This window comes from Meles meles, chromosome 7 (assembly GCF_922984935.1).
Source record: "Meles meles chromosome 7, mMelMel3.1 paternal haplotype, whole genome shotgun sequence".
NCBI classification, from domain to species: Eukaryota; Metazoa; Chordata; class Mammalia; order Carnivora; family Mustelidae; genus Meles; species Meles meles.
In genome coordinates, this window is record NC_060072.1 from 5,033,966 (window position 1) to 5,055,176 (window position 21,211).

General features: G+C 54.5%; 1 protein-coding gene across 1 annotated transcript in view; it reads right to left on the bottom strand.

Annotated features, from left to right (window-relative positions):
* The window catches only part of SAMM50 (SAMM50 sorting and assembly machinery component), a 34,954-nt gene extending 15,356 nt beyond the window's left edge, over positions 1–19,598 (bottom strand). The window contains exons 1-10 of the mRNA XM_046012010.1: positions 19,434–19,598; positions 14,926–15,036; positions 12,179–12,280; positions 9,828–9,915; positions 7,774–7,880; positions 6,699–6,829; positions 6,181–6,268; positions 3,926–4,054; positions 3,395–3,466; positions 2,477–2,563 (exon numbers count right to left, since the gene is read on the bottom strand). Coding sequence (XP_045867966.1) covers positions 2,477–2,563; positions 3,395–3,466; positions 3,926–4,054; positions 6,181–6,268; positions 6,699–6,829; positions 7,774–7,880; positions 9,828–9,915; positions 12,179–12,280; positions 14,926–15,036; positions 19,434–19,454 — 936 coding nt within the window. The 5' untranslated portion in view covers positions 19,455–19,598. The remainder of the gene's footprint in view (positions 1–2,476; positions 2,564–3,394; positions 3,467–3,925; positions 4,055–6,180; positions 6,269–6,698; positions 6,830–7,773; positions 7,881–9,827; positions 9,916–12,178; positions 12,281–14,925; positions 15,037–19,433) is intronic.
* Between the last annotated feature and the right edge of the window lie 1,613 nt (positions 19,599–21,211).

Below are 21,211 nucleotides of genomic sequence, written 5' to 3' on the forward strand. Positions count from 1 at the left end.
CGGGGCGAGGCTGAGCACAGGGGGAGACGCACACCTTCCGGCTGCGGGGCAACAGCTCTGTCCCGCAGCCCCGGATCCTCAGCAGCCCGGGGAGGCCTGTAGCCCTTCCTGCTTCCCTCCAGGCGCCCCCACTGGCCCCAATGGTGACGCCACACAGGGCCTGCCTCCAAACAGAGACCAGTTTCGACCAGGGACCCCAAGCTCTCCACTATCTGGTCCCTCCTCAGTCCTCCCCGAACTGTCCGTCTCCTCACTCTGTCCGGTCAGGGCAGCCCCCTGGCTCATCCGGGAACGAGCTGTAGCTGCGGCCCGGACAGCCCACCTCGGGCTCTCTGACCGGGTTCCGGGCGGCGCCCCATCGAAAGCTTCCCCGACTGTCTGCAGTAGACCCGCACCCGCTCTGGGCCACTTCCTCTTTACTGTTTTGGCGTCTTCCCACCACTTGTCACCTGCTCAACAGAGCACACACGGGCTTGCTCCTGGGTCTCGCTAAACCAGAACGTGAGGGAGCGGGAACCCTGCTTTACCGACTGAGGCAGTGCTCACGCCCAGACGGGGCCGGGCGGCGGACGGAGATGTGCGGGGCGGATGGGGAGGTGAGTGGGTGCACGATGAGCAGATCCCAAAGAGCACAGGGACTGGAAGGACATGCGGGAGCCCCGGTCTTGGCCTGGGAGGTCAGAGGAGTGCTACAGGAGGCACGCCGATGCCGAAGTCTTTTTTTTTTTTTAAAGATTTTATCTATTTATTCGACAGAGAGAGATCACAAGTAGGCAGAGAGGCAGGCAGAGAGAGAGAGAGGAGGAAGCAGGCTCCCTGCTGAGCAGAGAGCCCGATGCGGGGCTCGATCCCAGGACCTTGGGATCATGACCTGAACCGAAGGCAGAGGCTTTAACCCACTGAGCCACCCAGGTGCCCCCGATGCCGAAGTCTTAAAAAGGCAGGGAACGCGGGGCCAGCCAACAGCTGAAGGAAGGGCCCTGGAGCCAGCAGAGGACAAAGTACAAGTGCCCGGAAGTAGGAGAGGCTCGTCCTTTCAGGAAACGAGAAGGAGTTTAGCAGAGCCAAAGCACAGGGAGAGGGGGAGAAAGACGAGACCCAGGACCGTGTGCGACGCCAGCAGCCCCAGCCGCACGCGGGAGAGCCGTACTGCGAAGGCCCGCACGTCGGGGACCGGCAGGTCTGCAGTGGGAGGAGGAGGGGAGCAGACATGCACCAGAAAGGGACTTCACCACCAAGGTGAGAAAGCGAAGCACGGGGTCTGAGTGACCCTGAGTGACAGAAGACGCAAGGCCGGGTGCCCGGCGGCCTTGAGTCCGGACTCTTCCGAGCAGTTCCGGGGGTCAAGGGCAGCTGGCGAACAGCCGCTCAAGCCAGTGGAATTGGGAGCCCAGGTGCAGGGTATGGATTCGCGAGGGAAGTAAGAGTTGGTTTCAGACACACTGAATGTCACGTGTCCCCGAGGACCAGAGCGGAAACGCCTGGCAGCACAGGACTCTGGCACCGAGGGAGCGCGCACACGGACGGAAGCTGCGGCCACGGGCGGGCGGGGTCCTCCAGGGGGAGAGGCGGCGCAGACCACCTCCACGAGAATCGAGGGGAGAGCTCGCACGGTGGGAGTGTGGCAGCCGCAACAGGACCCCGTGAAGGGGAAGCGGACGCGTGGAAGGAGGACACAGTCGTGATGGAGTCCAGAGGACAGCATCAAGCACGGTGGCGAGGGCTGGGGAGGGGACCGGGAGGAGCTCGAGGACTGGACAACGTGCGAGCCTCTGGACCAGCAGTGGTGGGGGAAAGGCAGGAAGCAGATTCAAGGAGTGATGACGCCAGGACTGACTGGGACCAGTGACAAGTGACGTTAGAAGTCGACAAGCGTACATTTCATGACAGCTCACTCCTCGCCCTGGGTTTTGTGGTAGAGAAGAGCATAGGCGGGGTGTGTGTCATGGGGGGACAAGAGAGCAGTCCCCAGTCACCCCGGCTCTGGGAGGCCTGGAGAACGAGCCAGGGGCTCCTGTGCCTCCGTGAGAATCAGGTCACTTACTCCTCATTCCTGAGCACATCAGGAGAAACCAAACCAAACTGGATTAAAGACTTAAAAGGAAATTCCCAGAAGCGCACAGGGCCCTGTAGAGTCAGCAAAATAAGGTGAAGACTTGGAATTTCTATGGAAGGGACCTCATGGGGAAAGGAGGTGCATTCCTCTGGCCTCCAGACACGTTTCCACAGAGGCCCCGAGCTGACAAATGGGGAAAGGGCTCTCCTGGCATTCCACGTAAAACGACCGACAGGCTCCTCTGGAAGAGAAAAGTGATCGCTTCTCCCCACAGTATCCTCCATCCCGGCTGAACTGAAAAGATCGAGCACTTCAGTTTCAGGCACTAACCCTCTAGAGGGTGCTTTTTCTCTCCCCAGGAACTGAGTTTCCAAAAACGAGGGACAAAAACACAGGGGAGCGTGCTGGCTGGATACTCACCGAATCGAATATAAGTTGTTTATTCAACTGAAGCTCGAAATCTTCCTTTATGAAACTCACGTCCCCTCCGGTGTAGCCGGCCAGCTCCTGTCGGCAAGCGATCCACATGTCCAAACAGAGCAGAGAGACTCCCCACACCAGCTCCAAAACCACGTCTCTCCAAGTACTACTTAATTTTGTTGTTTTGTGTTTTTAGAAAGGCAGGAGATGGCTCCTGTCTGTCCCCTGGAAGCTCCGTCCTGGTTGTTACTCTAGTTGTTCTTTCTAGTGGTCCCGGGGACTGACACACACGCAGCGTCCTCAAACACACGGACCGTGCGGAGTATGTCACGTTACCCCCATTGTGGGTGAGAGACGCTGGCCACGGGAACATTCTGCCGCGTGATACGGCTTGTGTGGCCTACTCAGCCTTGGTAAAAAAGAATTAGCCAATCTTGCACAATCGGGCACATTCGATACAAAAATCTGATTTCTAACTGGTCCTGCGATCCTGAAGCTGGGGCCGACAGAGCACCAGGGTGCCCCGCCCCCAGCCGGCCTCCACGCCAGGGACCCTATGGCGCACGAGTTACCCTCTCTGCCTGGAGGTGCTGTCGTACCGGTGACCGAGGGGTTCGTTCAGGCTACTCTCAACTTTCCTCCCCACCTAGGGAGAGACCCCTCCCCAGAGGCCAGAACTTTCTCCCTCCTCCGCTCTGTGGGGGCAGACCACTGCACTACATGGAGCCGTTCCAGAGCCAGGACCCTCACACGGGACCGGAACCCCTGCAAGCCATTCTAGAACAATCTCGAATAATTAGAATAATCCAGAATAATTAAAGGAAAGCATTCAAGATAGAAAATGTGCCTGCCGTGCGGGACTCTCCCCTCTCTGGGGTGACGGCGCCAGCAGGTCGCACGCAGGTGAAGGAGTCCTACCTGGTTAACTTTCAGCAGAGCCCCTCTCCTGGGCAAGATGGAGGAGTTCCGCGAGTCGATGACCATCGCGTGCTGAAAGAAACATGCATCTGGTGCTTCACTCCCGGCTGGTGCGTCAGGTAAGAAGACGCACCGCCTGGGCGCTGACCACAGGCCGTGCCCAGCCCCTCCCCCCACAGCACTTGCCCTTCCGAAAAGCCCTCTGGGAAGGTAGCTCCTGGTCCCTAATTCACGGGTGAGGGAACGAAGAGGGTGGGGCAGAAAATTCACGGTCACCGGCGGGGAGATGACGACCTGTCACTGGGCCTGTCCTCTTAAGGAGCTTGATCCTGACCTAAGCGAACCCCGCTGGCTTCAAGCACATCTTCCCGTCTCCACTGACGACGCTTCCACAGAGTAAGACGGGGCCGGGGCCCAGAAACTCACAAAGCCGCCGGCAGCCACCCAACCCGTGACCCTGCTGGGTCCGTCCCGTTGCTGGCGAAGGCTGCTCTCCCAACGCATAGAACTATGCCGTAGCCAAACGCTTACCGAAAGAGATGACTTCAGCGAATGCCCGCTCTCCTTCCGGACAGCGAAGGACGCTGTCCTGGAGAGGCAGCCCAGCTCCCGCCACACGCCCTCCCACTTGACGGTGTGGCTGGTCTTCCATATGGGAAACTGCAAGGACACGAGGGGACAATAAGCCTTTCCGTGCTGTACCCACGGGGAGTCGTCCCCAATCAGGCTTCAGAACGAGGCACAGATATCTCGTTCTAATTAAACACCCAAGATATATATATATATATTTTTTATGGTGGGCAGGAAAGAGGAAAAGGGAAGGTGGGGAACAGAAGGAGGGAAGGAGAAGGCGAGAAAGCGACGATCCTGCTCAAAGTGACAGTCTCAGGGCGAGGAGACAGGTGACCGGCGCAGAGCTCTGTAACCCACAGGCTGCTTTCCCGGCTCTGTGACCTGATGCTTGCCCCGCCCCACCCAGTCCCCGGCCCAAACTCAGGATGGGTGACAGCAGAGACACCATCAGGCCCCAGGGAAGCGGGAGGAGGTGGCGTGCTCAGGGTGAAGAGCATCCTTCCTGCAGCCAGAAGCCCGAGTCACGTGACCCCCAGGGCAAGCGGCTCCTGCCTCTTGCCCCGACCCTCTGGCCCCGCAGTCAGGCCTGCCCATCTCAGGTTCCTATCACAGTGGCACACCCGGGTTGCTTCAGAACAGTGAACACTGGCTGGTGGCCTCAGGAAGTACGAGGATGACGTGAGTCCTACGTGGAAGCCAGGTCACCCGACCGGAGTGGTCTTTCGCTGGGCATTCCCCATAGCCCTCTGGCCTGGCTCCCAGGGTGAGAACTCGGGGCCACCCGCCCCAATTCCAGGTCTCACCGAGCACCCACGGGCACGGCGGCAGGTGCTGGGGAAGCAGATATGACTGAGGGCAGCCTTGCTTGCCTGCCGTTTCTGCACGGAGGGCCACACGAGACCCAGCTACTCCCCCAGATGGCTGAGAGAGGTGCACGGCTGGCCCAATCCATTGCTTCCTGCCCCACAGGTGGCCCTTAAGGAGAAACCGACAGCCCAAAGGAGACACATGTCTCAGTGTTCGTGGTCACAAGGATGGGACAGGGGCCAGATGGTGCCATTTTCCTCCAGGGGCTCATCTCTCAAGCCCAGGGCCACCAGCTCCCAGTGCTGTCCCTCCCGCCCCCCCCCCCTCCTCGATGAACCTCCCCCACGGTCTCTTCCAGCAGAGATGGCTTGTACCTCTGCGATGCCCTGGGGCTAAACCAGCTAGCTAGCTCTAGATCTCCAAAGATCTGCTCTTTATAAAACGCTTAGAAAACAGTGATAAGAGGGGCGCACGGGAGAAAGATGGGGAGGAGCCCGCACACCAGGGCTCACTGCCAATGGCCTCTGGAGAGCTGCTGGCAGAGGGGCTGGGAGGGTAGCGCCAGCCGGGCGGGCCCCATCCCGCTTGGGGCAGGAAGGCGCTGAGGGCTACTCCCAGCAGACGAGGAGAGGGGGACACACGGAGAACCAAAAATGGAACTGCAAGTGCTCACGTCGCATCCCGAGCCATCCCCAAGCCATTCCCCCCCACCCTCCGCCATGCTGGGGACTCCACGCCCCTGGTGCCAGGGCATGGATGCAGAGAACATGCCAGGTGTGCTCCCCTAGAGGCTGGTTCAGCCGGCAGGTGGGGCCCAGGAACTTGCATTTCTAACTGGCTCCCGGGTGAGGCCATGCTGCTGGCCCGCAGGCCGGGCCTGGGGAACTACTGTTACATGGCGTGTCCAGGCCGCACGGTATACAGAGGAAGGGAGGGAGGGCAGGGGTCACCATAGGCCCAACGGTGGTCAAATGGCAGGAGTTCCATCCGCTGCATTGCGTCAGATGCTGCTGGGCATACGGAAGGGCCAACCGATGAGGAAAGCTTCCAGTCACTGTGGAGTGGACCCTGCTGGCTACCAGAACTATCGACCTCAGCACAAACAAGGAAGGACAGACACACGGCATCACAGCGAGCTGGGAGTAGAGCGGCCACCGTGGAGCAGAGTGACCCTCTGGCCCTGGCAGTTTGCACGTGGCCTGTGGAGAGGCGCCCGGCCGGGAAGCAACCCACAGCAGGGCGAAGGGCAGAGGGTGACCCTGACCATAAGGCCCGCGCTCCAAGCTCCAGATGGAGGACAGGCCTGCCCGCCCAGGCCTGCCCCCGCTTGCTGACTCGGGTGATCAGCGAAAGAGCTGCCTTGTTCACATTCAAGGGCACAAAGGGAAGGACAAAAGGCTACTCACGCTGTACTCGGCGGACACTCCTCTGTCCGTCTCCCGAAGCGAGCTCCAAGGGAACTGGCCAGTAACTTTATATACGTTTACAGAGAAACTAGGAGACAACAGGACAGAGCTTTAGATGCTGGAACAGAGATTATAACTCGTACACATTTAAATGAACAGATCTAAAAATACACTTCTGGGGCGCCTGAGTGGCTCAGTGGGTTGAACTGCTGCCTTCGGCTCGGGTCGTGATCCTAGGGTCCTGGGATCGAGTCCCGCATCAGACTCCTTGCTCAGTGGGGAGCCTGCTTCTCTCTCTGCCTCTGCCTGCCACTCTGCCATCTGTCTCTCTGACAAACAAATTAAAAAAAAAAAATTGAAAAAAAAATACACTTCTGGGGCTCATCATCACAAGGAAAGCTACAGCGCGCTGTGACAACACACGACAGCCAGCTGGTCCAGCCAAGTGTCTTTTCACAACTAATGCGTCTACTCTTAGAACCAGGCCACTATATTCAATGGTCTGTTTGGCTTCCTACTTTCTCTCGAAGTTTCCGGGCCGTGGTTTGAAGAAGGACAGGCCATACGAAGTCTCTTTGGTTCCATACGAAAACTGAAAAGTCACCTTTTCTGCACGGCCTAGAAGATTAGGGAGTTTGAGGCCAAGCACCTAGGAGGAACAGAAAAACAGCGGCGGTTTACATGGTAGGAAGGGTAAGTGTTAAGAAAGACTCTGCTGACAAAGGGAGCCTCATAATCCCAAGACAGAACGGGAGACTACGGGTCTGACCTTCCCTCTGTAACTGCTTCTACTTTCTAAAACGTGCCTTTGGGGGCGCCTCGGTGGCTCGGTGGGTTAAGGCCTCTGCCTTCAGCTCAGGTCATGATCTCAGGGTCCTGGGATCGAGCCCCACACCAGGCTCTCTGCTCAACATGGAGCCTGCTTCCCTTCCTCTCTCTCTGTCTGCCTCTCTGTCTACTTGTGATCTCTGTCAAATAAATGAATAAAATCTTTAAAAAATAAATAAATAAAATAAAACGTGCTTTTGCTGAGTGGACATCCTGCCCTACACACACACACACACACACACACACACACACACACGTGCGCGCGCACCTGAAGGCGTGGGGCAGGCTAGCTTGCTGACTGCAAAGCCAGGAAAATCAACAGATTTGGAATTCAAGGGCATCTGAACAAGAAACTTAATACAAACATTCTCCAAACCACTCCTAATCAACCACTGATGGTATCACTGTTTTCAAACAATCTGAAACATACCACAGTCGGGGGTGGGGTGAAATGGGGAGGGGGCAGGTGGGGGCTGCTTACTGTGATGAGCCCTGGGTGACGTGTGGAAGTGGGGACTCGCTCTGCTGTGTACCCGAAACTCCTCTAACACTCGAGGAGTTCAATTCCAGTGGCCACGGGAATTTAAATTAAATGAAAAAGTAAAACGTGTTCTCATCAGTTCTGGGGAGGTCGGTGAGCAACCACGCGCTGGCCTACACAGATGACGGTGTGGGGGAGAGTCTCGAAACGACCGTCGGTTTTGAGAACGGTAGCGTTTTAAGAGCTCGTTACCGCAAGCTCTGCCAGGAGGAAGCAGATCATACCATGCTGCCTTCATTGTTCCCAACCATGGTGTTATAGCTGCCCGTCAGTCTCCTCAGTTCGGTTACTTCGAAGGTGACGTCTAAGCCGTTTGGAAGGGCACCATCACCTACGCGCACAAAAAATATCGAGCAGTAAGACGGCTGGAGCGTGCGGTTTCATTCTAGGTCCCACTGCTAAAAAAAGACAAAAAGCCACTTGGAGGTTCATTTCATCTGACAAACACACCCTCTACTCTGAAGTCCAAGAACATCCTCCCACAAGATCACAATACACCTCTGCAGGGGAACACCGGCTTCTAGCTCCCGCGGCGGAAGAGGGCGAACCAGCCGGCCTCTGCTGCAGGGAGCGGCCACCAGCGGCGTGCTTTAAGCACCCGCTATCTGCCAGGGCATTTGTTCTCCTCCTAGGGAGTCCCTGAGGATACTTAGGGCTGCAACTCGACTGCTGCTAAAACACAGAATCCCTGAGACGAGAGGGACTCTAGGAACCCTGAAAGAGAAGCAGGAAACGCCAACACCAGTTAAGAGGGGACTGTCCCTGTCTTTCCGTGAGCCACAGGAGCTACGGGATGACAAGGGCCTGAGTCTGCGGCAGCAGCCTTGGTGAGCCCAGGGGCCCCAGGGTGCTGGAGGGTAGGGCGGAGCTCTGCAAAGGACGGGGCGGGGGGGGGGCTCTCCCAGAAAGGCAGGGCTGATCCCACAGCCCTGGCGGGCCAGTGGCCTCATGTGGGAAGCGGTCTCAACCCTGGCTCCTCGATGCTCAGGCTCAGCCTAGGCCAGAGGCCTGGCACCATTTTTTTTTAATTTAGTTAAGGCTTTACTGTTTACAACAGCTTTAGGCTTATAGAGAAATCGAGCACAAAGTATAGAGCGTTCCCACAGAGCCTCCCCACAGACACACACATTTCCACCTGCGATCATCTTGCGTTAATGTGGTAACGTTCGTCCCAAGTCACAAACCCCAGCGAAGCCTCGGGAGGGATCACGGTGGGATCTGCTGGCTTCGTCCTCGCTACCGTACACTCTAGAGGGCCTGACGGATGGATGACAGCGGGCACCCGCATCACGGAATCATGCAGAGCTTTACTTCTAGTTCCCCAACCATTCTTTCTCCCCCGTTTCCGGGTAATTCCGGCCGCCGCCAGAATGAGGCACCCCACGGAAGCCCCCCCAGGGGACGGCAGGCAGGAGGGCGCCAAGAGGAAACGCTGCCAACGAGACACGCCTCCTGGACAAGCGCTCCCCAGTCGCGGGGGGGCCACCTCTGTCGCGCGTCTGACCTGGGGCAGGTCAAACAACCGAGCCTCGGTTTCCCCGGCGAGCAAACACCTGTTCTAAAATAATGCCTGCCACTTCCCCAGGTTCTGGCGAGGCTTCGGCGGGATCCCGCACACCCACACGCTCACCACAGAGCTCTGCCTGGCACGGCTGCGTCGCTGCCCTCTCGGAGGGGGCAGGACGGGCTGGCTGTCTCCCCCCACCGCCCCCGGCCCGGCTCTGCTGGACCGGGAGCCCCTTGGGAAGCAGTCGATGCCTTGCTTGCTGCTGGTCCCTCCCTGGTACCCAGCACAGGGCCCGCCCGCAGCAGGTACCATCAGTCCAAGCACATGTCGACTACGCAGGCTGACTTGTGCAAAGTCCAACAACAAACAAGCAAATGAGCAAACACTGAAAAGAGAAATCTTACTCCAGGTGCCCTCCGGCCGAAAGTACACGTGCAGATGGCGCCTTCGCCAAGAGCCGGAGGGGACTGGGCAGGGCCACGGGCGGGGCGGGGCTATCCCAGTGAAGCCGGGCTCCCTCCCTCCGAGCCCTCCCAGAATGCCTGCACCATCCACGGGTTCAGATCAGAGCCTCTGCACAGTTCACCTGTCCTCCCTCAGCCTGACACTGGAAAAAGAAAAAATCCAGTCACCCCCTCCCTGGGGACAGTGAACTACCCAGACCTCCTTGCTTTGTAACCCTCCAGGCGCCATGTCTGGCCACACGTTCAGCTTTTGTGACCTGCAGCACGGACGGGAGGGTAGAGAGAGACACCAGGAGATGACGGGTACCTTGACACGTATCGATCAAAACATCCACTTGTCTGAATATTCCCAGGCGAAGCAGCTTTTCACGGGCTTCATGAGATTTCCGCATCACCTGTGAGAGAGCACAAGAGAAGGTCTTCGTCTAGGACAGAAACGCAGCGGGTGGCCGGCTGATCAGGCCGGGGGTCAGCGCTGCTGCTGAGTCACCGAGAAGCCCCACGGAGCCCGGAAAGGTGAAGGGACGGACGAGCACTCAGGAAGCAACAGCGAAGCCCCCTTCGGAAGCACAAACCGTGGACAAGGGCGGGAAGCAGGTGCATTAACACCGTCCTTCACAGAAACAAACAAAACGCTAGGCAAGATGCTCCCCGCCCGGCAGGAGCCCTCGCAGAGGGGTCGACCCACCATTACGGTGGTTGTGTTTGGGGCAGGAGACACCGCGTTGTTTGTGCGTTTCTGTGTTGCTCCCATTTCCTAACCCACGCTCTGCTGTTTTTTCTCTCTCCGGCAGGGACAGCAGTGCCTTCTGATGCCAGGAGGCCTTTCCTACTGGGCGGACAGGGAGGACAGGGCAGGAAAGGCTCTGGGGAGCAGAGTGGGGCAGGACTCCTAATATGCATGGTTTACAGCTTGACCTGCAGGAAAGGGGGAGTCACTCTGAGTTTCTAGCAGGGGACAGCCAGGGCAGAATTTCCTCAGCAGAGACAACGATGGTGTCCACGAACATGGAGAAAGCAAAAGCGGCGGAGGGAGGCAGGAGAAGCTGCTCACAGCAGCCCCAGGAGCTGAGGGGGAAGCTGTCGAGCATGGGCCATGGTGTCAGGGGAGGACGGACTACACACATCACACGTGGAGCCCGAGGACGGTCACTGACTGGATGGAGGGCAGGAGAGAAAGGGGGCGGAATCAACTTTCCGCTCTGGGCTAAGCGCCTCTGAGTAGCATTAGAGAAGTCAGGGACGATGAGTTCTGTCTCTAGCCACACATGGCTGGAGATGTCTGCGGAGATCCCGTGAGGCAGGGGCACAATCGGGGCCAAAGCTCAACCCGGAGGCCTGGTGAGAAGCAGAAATGGAGGGGTCCTACCGCACAGGCTGTAGAGAGACCAAGGCTGCGGGTGAGAACCCCCGGGAGACAATCCTCATGGGAAAGCAACATGTAAGGACGGTCACAGGAGAGAAGGTGAAGGTGCAGCCTAATGTGGACATGGGGAGAGGGGCAGGCAGCCCAGGGGAGTGTGGGATCGGTGGAAATCGGGGAGAGAAAATGCTGAGGAAGAAGTAGATGTAAACAACCTCGAAAGACAACAGAACAAGAGAAATGTATTCCGTGTCAGTAACAGAGATCACTTCTGTCCTATGCCAGGAGCTCTTACAAATTAATAAAAGCCTAACAATCCAATGGGAAACGGGAGACACCAACAGGTAATTCACAAGACACGTACACAGCTAGTAAGCCTGGGAAAGGCGCTCGATCTCATTCACGGGGAAAAAGTCCCAGTGAAAACAAGGACACGGAGTATTTCACCGGACAGGTGGGCGAAAACTTTAAATGTGTTAATGTGAACAGATCTCCATATAGTATCAAAAACGAAAGGTGCAGGAAAATGTGGGGAATGGGGTTATCGTGTGTACACGTGGGCTGCTCACCCTGCGCGGGAGCCCCAGCCAGAGGACCACCGGGGAGGGAGACTGAGGCTAGCGGGGGAGGGACATGCCTACCTTGCAGTACAGCGCCCTAACACCAGATGGCTGGATGCTTTTTTAAGATTGTGCTTATATATTACTTTAATCTTTTTTTTTTTTAAACTAGCAATTCTCTTTTAAGTGAGAATGGCCCAAACCTGTGTAAGATCAAGGAACGTGGGTAGTGACAGGGGCTGTTTGAACCTGACCTCCAGGAGGCTGGCGGGGACTCTGCCTCCCACGTGGCTCCAAGGGCAGAGGACGGAAGGCACCCACCAAGGAGAGGACGCAGATGGTGGGTAAACGTAGCAAGGGCCCCAAGGAGATAGCAGGAAGCAGGAGTGGGTGACCCCAGAGCACCCACCCCACAAGAGAGCATGCAGGGAAGGAGTCAGCAAGCAACCGACTTGGGTCCGTGCTTGGACGTTTGTGAAGAACACACGGCGGGACCAGCCTCCGCGGCAAGAGAGGCTGGAGGGAAGGGCAGAAGCAAACACAGGTTAGGTTTGCGGGAGGCACCAGGGCGCAGGGGTGGGGGGCTCGGCTCGGGGGCACTGAGGCTCCCTTCAGGGTACGAGGCAAGGTCATGTGCAGAGAGGCTCGGGGTGGGAGCTCAGGGCTTTGGGACAGGAGATCTGAGGGTTCTTCAGAAGGGAACGACAAACAATGCCAAGCAGGGAGACTACTTGCCTCAATCAGGTTTTTCGCCTTAAAAACGTCTCCAATTTCGCATATGATGATATCATCTTTCGTTCTTCCAAGTCCATCAAAATGCACGTGTTGCACAACCACCTAAGTGTGACGAAGGGACATGGATTACTATTTTTTTTTAGGTTTTAAGTGCTGGTCTTTCTGTTTTTATTTTTTGTTTAATTCCAGAGTAGGTAACACAGTGTTCTCAGTTTCAGGTGCACAACACAGTGGGCCCACGGTTCTGCACCTTACCCAGCGCTCATCAGGACAAGCGCACCCTTCCGCCCCGCCACCTGCTCCCTCCACCCCCCACGGGCCTCTCCGGTGGGGACTACCAGTATGTTCTCTGTTCTTCGTCTGTTTTTCTTTGTCCACGTGTTTTGTTTCTCAAATTCAGCATGTGAGTGAAATCATATGGCGTTTGTCTTTCTCCGATGGATTTCACTCAGCATCCCACTCTCAGCTCCGTCCATGTCACTGCACGGCACGATTTCGTCCTTTTTCAAGACTGAGGAGCGCTCCATTACACATCTACACCACATCTTTCTCCGTTCGTCGGCCCACGGACACTCGGGGGCTCCCACAGTTTGGCCACTGCAGATGACACTGCGCCATGCCGGCGCAATCTTTTCCAATTACGGTTTTCGTATTCTTTGGGGAAACACCGGCAGTGGGACTGCCAGATCACAGGGCAAGTCTAACTCTGACGACCCTCCACACTGTGTTCCACGGTGGCTGCGCCAGCCTGCACCCGCACCCACAGTGCACGGGGCTCCCCTTTCTCCGCATCCTCGCCAACACCTGTTGTTTCTTGGTTGTTGATTTTAGCCCTTCTGACAGGTGTGAGGCGATCCCTCACTGTGGCTCTGATTTGCAGTTCCCTAAGGACCAGTGATGCGGAGCATCTTTTCTTACGTCCATCGGCCGTCTGCATGTCTTCTTCGGAGAACTGTCTATACCTGTCTTCTGCCCATTTTCTAATTGGATTATTTGCTTTCTTGGTGTTAAGTCGTGTAATTTCTTTACGTATTTTGGACACTAATGCGTTATTGGAGACGTCATTTGCAAATATCCTCTCCCGTTCCGTACGCTGCCTTTTAGGTTTGTTGACAGTTTCCTTCGCTGCGCAGAAGCTTTTTATCTTGATGCAGTCCCAAGAGTTTAGTTTGCTTTTGTTTCTCCTGCTTCAGGGGACCTATCTAGAAAAGAGCTGTTACGGCCGACATCAGAGACATTACTGCCTGTGCTCTACTCTAGGACTTGAACGGCTTCGGGACTCATTTAGGTCCTTAATGCATTCTGAGTTAATGTATTGTGTATGGTGTAGGAAAGTCTCCAGGTTCACTCTTTTGCAGGGACACGGATTATTAAGTATGATACAGGACAAGAGAGCAGGGATCCAGGCTGAAGACAAACGTCTGAACGTTAATTCAAGGAATTTTTTTTTTGTAAAGATTTTATTTACTTATTTCACAGACAGAGATCACAAGTAGGCAGAGAGGCAGGCAGAGAGAGAGGAGGAAACAGGCTCCCTACCGAGCAGTGAGCCCGATGCGGGGCTCGATCCCAGGACCCTGAGATCATGACCTGAGCTGAAGGCAGAGGCTTTAACCCACTGAGCCACCCAGGCGCCCCTCGAGGATTTTTTTTTAAGTTTAATGATCCATACTTCTTAATTCCAGACTTTATTTATTTTCCTGCCTTTTTAGAAATCTGGTTACCTGGACTTATCCTTTGCCAGGTCTGTATTTCCTGTGCCTGAGACTTACAAGGGTTCTGTAGCTGGATGACCGAGGACCACAACAGTCCTAATTCCAAGCAGGCCACAGAGGTCCCCGGGGAGCCTTCCCAGCATGCGCCCAGAGCACTGGCCCTGGGGCGATGTTGTCACCCCCAATTTAATAACCGTGCATCTTGCTAGAGAGCTTGTGCACGTATCAGTAAACACGATAAATGCTGGCTCAGAGCCCCTTACCTCACTGTCATAAAATCTTAATTAATTAATTCATTCAACAACGTACCGATCACCTAACCAGGCATCATTCTCAAGGCGGAGGGCACAGCAGTGAACAGGACATAAATTCCTGAGTCAACGGAGCTTAGTAGATGGCAATGAGTAACAGAGAAAAATAAAGCAGGGACAACAGGGAATATTAGCAGAAGACCTTAACTACACCTTCCCTGAAAATGCGCTTACACTTCTTTCCGCTGGATTTACATTTCAAAGGCAACAAAGTTTAGGAAAAGTTCCACTCTTTCTTCTGGACACAGTATAAACTTTATTATAACTTGAGTATGTCCTTGAAATACTTCTTTTCTTACAACATAAATACAAAAATACATTTGTTTAAACTTCCCACATAAATAGATGATTTCTGGGGAGCCTGGGTGGCTCAGTGGGTTAAGCCTCTGCCTTTGGCTTGGGTCATGATCTCAGGATCCTGGTATGAAGCCCTGCTCAGCAGGGGGCCTGCTTCCCCCCCCCCCCCACTGCCCGCCTCTCTGCCTACTTGCAATCTCTCTCTCTGTCAAATAAATAAAATCTTTAAAAAAAAATAAATAAATGATTACTCTAAAACCAGAAGCTCCTTTTTTAAAGTCACCAGCCTTTCTAAAACGTAGCTGGCTACCAGGTCTTCTTAAATGAGGGCAATGGGACAGGTTAACCCTTCTGCCTCCCTGGGGTTCTGGGGAAGCGAATGGCTCTGGCAGGAACCGCATCAATCCCTTGGGCAGAAACTCACATCTTTGTTTTCAAGAATCTCCTGTTTGGCTTCAGGTTCAACTTCAACAAACTCAGCTTCTTCTCCTAATGCGCCGAAATCGGGTCCATTAGGTGGAAGAGGCTCCAAACTCTGAAAGGGAGGGAGAAAACGGGGATTAAAAAACTTACAAAAAAACAAAAATCTTTGCATTTTTGTCTTCAGATGGTGATCCAGAAAGCTCAGTACCGTGCTTCCCTCTGTGGAGTGGAGGCTGGGAAGCAAAGGACAGACCTAAGCATTGTTGATACACAAGTCCTGGACTGGTGTGAGCTCCCTGGTGTCCAGTGTATTATTAATAAACAAAATAAGGATGAAACATAATTGAAAGGGACAGGCACGAACCTATGATGACTGTGTCACAAATGGAGGCCTCTGGGGCTATGGCTATTTGGGCCTGTACACCTAAGGCCCATCTGAAGAAAAAATTAGTTACAAAATAAGGTGCCAAAAAGACATTTATCAAAGGGGTCAACTGGGTGGCTCAGCTGATGAAGCATCTGACTCTTGATTTTGGCTCAGGTCATGATCTCAGGTCATGAGATCGAGCCGGGTGTTGGGTTCTGCTCTCAGCTGAGGGGGGGGGGGGTCTGCCTGCCATTCTCTCTCCCTCTCCCTCTGTCCCTCCACCTGCTCAGAAGGGCCCACACATGTAGACACACTCTCTCTTTACTCCCCCCTCAAATAAATACATAAATCTTTTTTTTTAAAAAAAGACATCAAAGAAAGGAAAAAAATTACTTTAATGTTTTAGAAAGTGTCCTAATTTTTTTGATCAAAGTTGGATACATTTTAGAATAATGACACTGAGAAGTCAAATTTCTAAACCACATTTCTCTGTACCCTGAAAGTCTCAGTCACACATTAAAAGGAACTGCCTATGCTCATAAAATGTACCAGAGGGCAGTCACTTTCTCCAACCTGAACTGACCTCTCATCTCGAAAGCATTAAGGCAACTTCTGAATAAGGGTTCCACGAGCTGTGGCTGGTCTAGTACTTCCGGAAGACATGGTAACACGATGGGACTGACAGTTACTCACACGTATGATATTACATGTTACGTACATGCCTGCTTAAATACAAGGAGTCCCAGACATTCCCGGAAATGGATTCAGAAGGTCTAGTGTGGCACCAGGCAAACGTACAGTTACGCAAGTCTGGGGAAAACTGTCCTAACCAGCATCTGGCTGCTTCCTGACTCCACCGATTCTCGGCAAATAAGTGCTTTCGAGTGCGGCCGTGTTTGGCGTCTGCAGTAAGTGATGGAGACCCTGGGACACCAGCCCTTTCCCCCAGATACATTCAACAGACTCGTCAATATTTCCTCCATGTCACTGATCGTCTGGAACAGGAATGACCTGACGTGTCCTCTTCCCCACTCCTGCTCTAAAGGACTGCGATGGCCCTCGAGTGTGCCTGGAGGTATAGAATCCAACTAGATTCCTTAGCAGGGCACGCGAGGAACCTCACCCTAAGGCCCACATCAGTGACTCCAAGTTCAACCTCCAGCACTCCCCCGACCCTCATGTGCATGTTGGTGCAGACCTCTTCCTCTCCTCCCTGAAACGATCTGCCTGAAATGCGGTCTCTGTGAGCCACCCCTGGCTTCTTCCGGCAGAAGCTGTCCCTGCGGCAGTGGTACCTCTCTTGATGCTGGCCGTTCCCTGCCGCAGGCCGAGCCCCGGGCTGGCAGCAGTGTGCGAGACAGACCAAGGCCTCATGGTGGCCGAAGCGGAATATTTACGTAAGTAAATGGGGAAAAGAATGCTGCGCAAAGAATTTATCATTTGTTTCATATCATCTTTTCATGTCTGTGGCATAAAATTATAAAACGGAATCGTTACTATAATCTCTCAAAATATTAACCAAAAAAGTAACTTTTTATCTGCACCATTTCACAAAAATGCTTCCTGTGTTTGAGTTTACATGTGTAAAAAAGGACACTAAATTGGCGCTAATTCGGCATGCAGAGTGGATACTATGGTTGGGAACATATGCTCACATTCATCCGACTTGATCTGAGTGTTTAGCAAATATGCCTTGTCTGGGCACAAGGTTTACATTCCACGACACTAAAAAACTTCCATTACAGTTCCTAAAATTTCAAAGCATGAAACAAGGCTCAGCAAAGATCTGCCATGCCCACCTGTATGTTTTAATCAGAAATTCAAAACTTTAAGAGATGATGTCTTTATGATTCCACAGTTCCCTCAAAGCTTAATGCCCTAAAATAACAGCCTTACTAATAAAGATGCATTCATTCACCAAATATTAAGAGCCTATCAAGCGGCAAGCACATACAAGCTCCTCACCCTCATAAACCTACACTCCGGTGTCTGGAATGTAACAGAGCAGGCGCGTAAGCATCTGGTGCAATGAATTGAAATAAATATTTGGATCCAGTTCTATGCTTTCAGCAGCTCAGCTTACCAGCTGGCAAGTTTTCTTTCTTTCTTTCTTTTAAAGATTTTATTTATTTGAGATGTGACAGAGTGTGTGCGTGTGTGCACAAGGCGGGACGAAGCAGAAGAGGGAGAGGGAGTGGCAGACTCCCCACGGAGCAGGGAACCTGACTAGGCTCCATCCCAGGACCCTGGGATCGTGACCTGAGCTGAAGGCAGACGCTTCACGGAATGAGCCACGCAGGCGTCCCAGCAAGATTTCTTGAACGCCGTGTGCCAGGGACTGCGCAAGGCAGTGCTAACTGAAGGGAGAGAACATGCAATCAATTTAGCGAGTTATGAACAGCATCTTTAAAGTGATACAGGCTCAAGTCAAATAGGAAATTTAAGAAAGCATAATAGATATTCATGGTAAATGCTGCTTCACAAAACTTTTGTTTCCCATATGTGTTAGGGTACTAGATGGCAAACATAAAATGTTTTCTTACTGTGACTCCAGACCAAAGCATTCAAGTGATGCTGGCCAGGGGGCTGTAAAGTTCAAATTAAAGAATATTGTTTTAAACAATTTTATTTTTTATTTGACACAGAGAGACACAGCGAGAGAGGGCATACAAGCAGGGGGAGTGGGAGAGGGAGAAGCAGGCTTCCCCGCTAAGCCGAGAGCCTGAGGCGGGGCTCGATCCCAGGACCCTGGGATCATGACCTGAGCTGAAGGCAGCCACTTAATGACTGAGCCACCCGGGCGCCCCCACATTAAAGAATATTTTTTGCCAACATATTAATCAAAGCAGAGATTTTAGCACCACAAGAGCTCAATAACAACAAAGACTTTTGTTGTTTTGGGTTTTTTTTCCTGTAACCCTAGCAGCCGTGCCGGGCGCCTAGTAGACCACTGGTAAATGTTACGGAAATAAATGAATGAATGCTTACTTTGTTGACGATGTCACAAAGGATGCAAACCAAGTAAGATCCAGCTCCTACTGTAACATCTAGAAACTTACACCGGACAACAGCAACAGAAACATCTAAAACGAGCTAAGACAGGCGCCAGAGGAAAACACATCAAGGAAATTATCAGCACGTCCAAACGAGGGCAGCTAAGGAGGAGGCTGATGTAGGAAGCGACCTGAACCGAGCTCTAAGAGATGGGCCTGGGACTGGGTGAGTGAGGAGCTGCAGGACAAGCCCAAGGACCGTGTCAGAAGAGCTGCTGTGTTTCATCTGAATGGATGATCTGTGAAGGGGAGTGAAGTCCGACCGCCCACACCAAGCTGAGGGGTCTGTGCTAAATTCTTTGGGACGCGACCCGAAAGTATGGAAAACTCCTGAGCAGGACAAGTGAAAACAGTGCATGTTGCAATAGAAAAGTAGTGCGGAGGCCTGGGACTCAGGAGGTGGGAGTTGTGGAACATTCTGAGGCTCTAACAAATGGGGCCTTGGACCAATATTCACACCTATTCTCTGGCTCTCAGTTCAGATTACGATGAAGGCGAGCAATGTGGCAAGCAGTGGGGAGCACCGAGCACCCAAGTACTTTCACCCACCGTGTCTGAACTCTTGCAACAAACCGGTTAAGTGCTTTTCCTGCCTCCACCTTAAAAGGGGTAAATACAGCAGGGACCGCTTCTGTCTCTGCACCGTAAGCAGGTGGGTTTGGGTCTTCAACGGATACTGGGTGCTCTAGGGGTCCACCATGACCCAGCAGGGGCTGCGCGGGAGACTGCAGAAGGTGACCGGTAAGGAGAGAAGACGCCCGACACGGCGAAGGCCAGAGAAGTCAACTCTCCAAGGGGAAAACTTGTTACTCCGCTCCGGGTCACCACGCAAAGTTCGCTAGTCCTTTCTGGGCCACCGCCTCGCCGAGTGACCTTGGGCAAGTCACGCCCCTCCTCTGGGAGCCGGTCTCCTGCTCGGAGGTCTGCGGGACCCGCTGGCAAAGTCTCTGCGGCCTCCACCACGAGGCGTCCAGGCCCCGCCGCCCTCGGCGCCCCCTTACCGAGGGAACCCCGGGCGCAGCCGCGAGAGCGTCTCCCCGCGGCGTCCGCCCAGAGGTCACGCGGTCCGCGGGTCGCTGGGCCTCTTACCCGGGCGTGCACTGTCCCCATGGCTCCCTCTCCGGCCGCCGCCTCGTAGAGCTTCCCGGGGTGACCACTGCTCCGCTGGTGAGGGCAGAGGGCGGGCCCGCCGTGACGGAGCTGTCAATCAGCGTAACATCCACCAGACCCCGGACGCGGCGCCCTGGGGGCAGCCATGATGCCCCGCCCCTTAGCTCACGATACTTCCTCTCATTGGTCCTTAAGAGCCCGTGACCCGGATGTTCACACGGACGCCGGGAAGCCCCGTTGCCTGGAGGCCGCTCAAGCGCAGAGCATCCTGGGACGCGCGCACAGCTGCTGGCGCCGTGGGCGCGAGTCAGTGTGAGGACCCGCTGGGAGCCGGCGTCCGTTGTCGCCCCCGGCAGAGAGCCGAGGGTCGGTGGGTTCGCCAAGGCTTCACCCAGGGCCCTCCCTGAACCCTCCTGGCGGGCCGGCCGGGCGGGTGCTGTGCGGGCCCCACGCCCCCGCGAAGAGCCCAGGCTCGCCTCCCCCGGCGTCAGGGGCGGCACAGATCCGGGCTGGCACCTGCTACCCTCCTGCTGAGCGCCCGGTCCTCAGAGCTGCGGACGGCCCCGAGGGTGGTCCCTCGTTGGTAAAGGGAAGGCGAGGGTCATACTACGACACGGGATCGGAGTGAGAGGGAGTGTGACAACGCCAGGCACATCGCAGGCCCTCGGTGAGCCGTGGGTAAACCGGTGGCATCTCCGTTGAGCTGCGGCCCGTGAGGACGAGCGAGGTGGTCCGAGGGATGGGCTGGGGGCGGAGAACAAGAGCCCACGGGGCGAACACAGCAGTTGCTAAGGCAAGAGGTGTCGGAGGATTTGACGCGGCGGGGAGCGGTGCCTGGTGGGGAGAGGTGCCTGGCTCACCGGAAACGCTGAATGAACTCGGTCTTCCTTATCTTCTCCTCCAGTGTTCTCTTGAGGAAGCCTCTTCTCAAAGACGAGCCGTGAGGCTGACCTGCAGATTGTAACAGGGCCCTGTGCCAAATATTTGAGAGTCTGTTGGGTACAAGGCACTGTGACAAGGGGACAGAAGACATATCAGAAACACAGTCACAGCTTCATCCTCAAACACCATCTCTGACAATCAAAATACATAATAGCATATTAAAGGCTCTGAGAAGGGGCGCCTGGGTGGCTCAGTGGGTTAAGCCTCTGCCTTTGGCTGAGGTCATGATCTCAGGGTCCTGGGATCGAGTCCGGCATCAGGCTCTCTGCTCAGCAGGGAGCCTGCTTCCCCCTCTCTCTGCCTGCCTCTCTGCCTACTTGTGATCTCTCTCCCTCTCTCTGTGTCAAATAAATAAAGTCTTTTTAAAAAAATAAAGGCTCTGAGAAGTCCTGCAGCACCTCTACCTCGCTCCCTTTCTTGAGCCCCATATTTCCTAAATTGATTGGGTCATAAGAGACTTTGGGTTTTGGTTTTTGAGGTCTTTGGCCCTCAGTGGTGTTCACCAGTAATTCTGGCGCTCCTCTTCTGGGCAAAAGGTAGGGTTGTATTTTCCCGCCCCCATCCATGTGACTTGCTTTGGTCCGCAGGTTGTAGACAGAAGAGATAGGTGTATCTGGATGACAACCTTAGAGCACCGTATTCCTTTCTCCCTATTGCTCTGACCCTCCTTTTCCCCATCAGTGACTCTCCAGATGAGGGGACAGTTTCAGGCTGGGCCAGCCAAGACCGATGGGCAAATAGCATGAGAAATCAATCTTCTGGGGGAGCCTTTGTTAAATGCAGCATAACCCAGCCTATCCGAACTAGTCAAATCA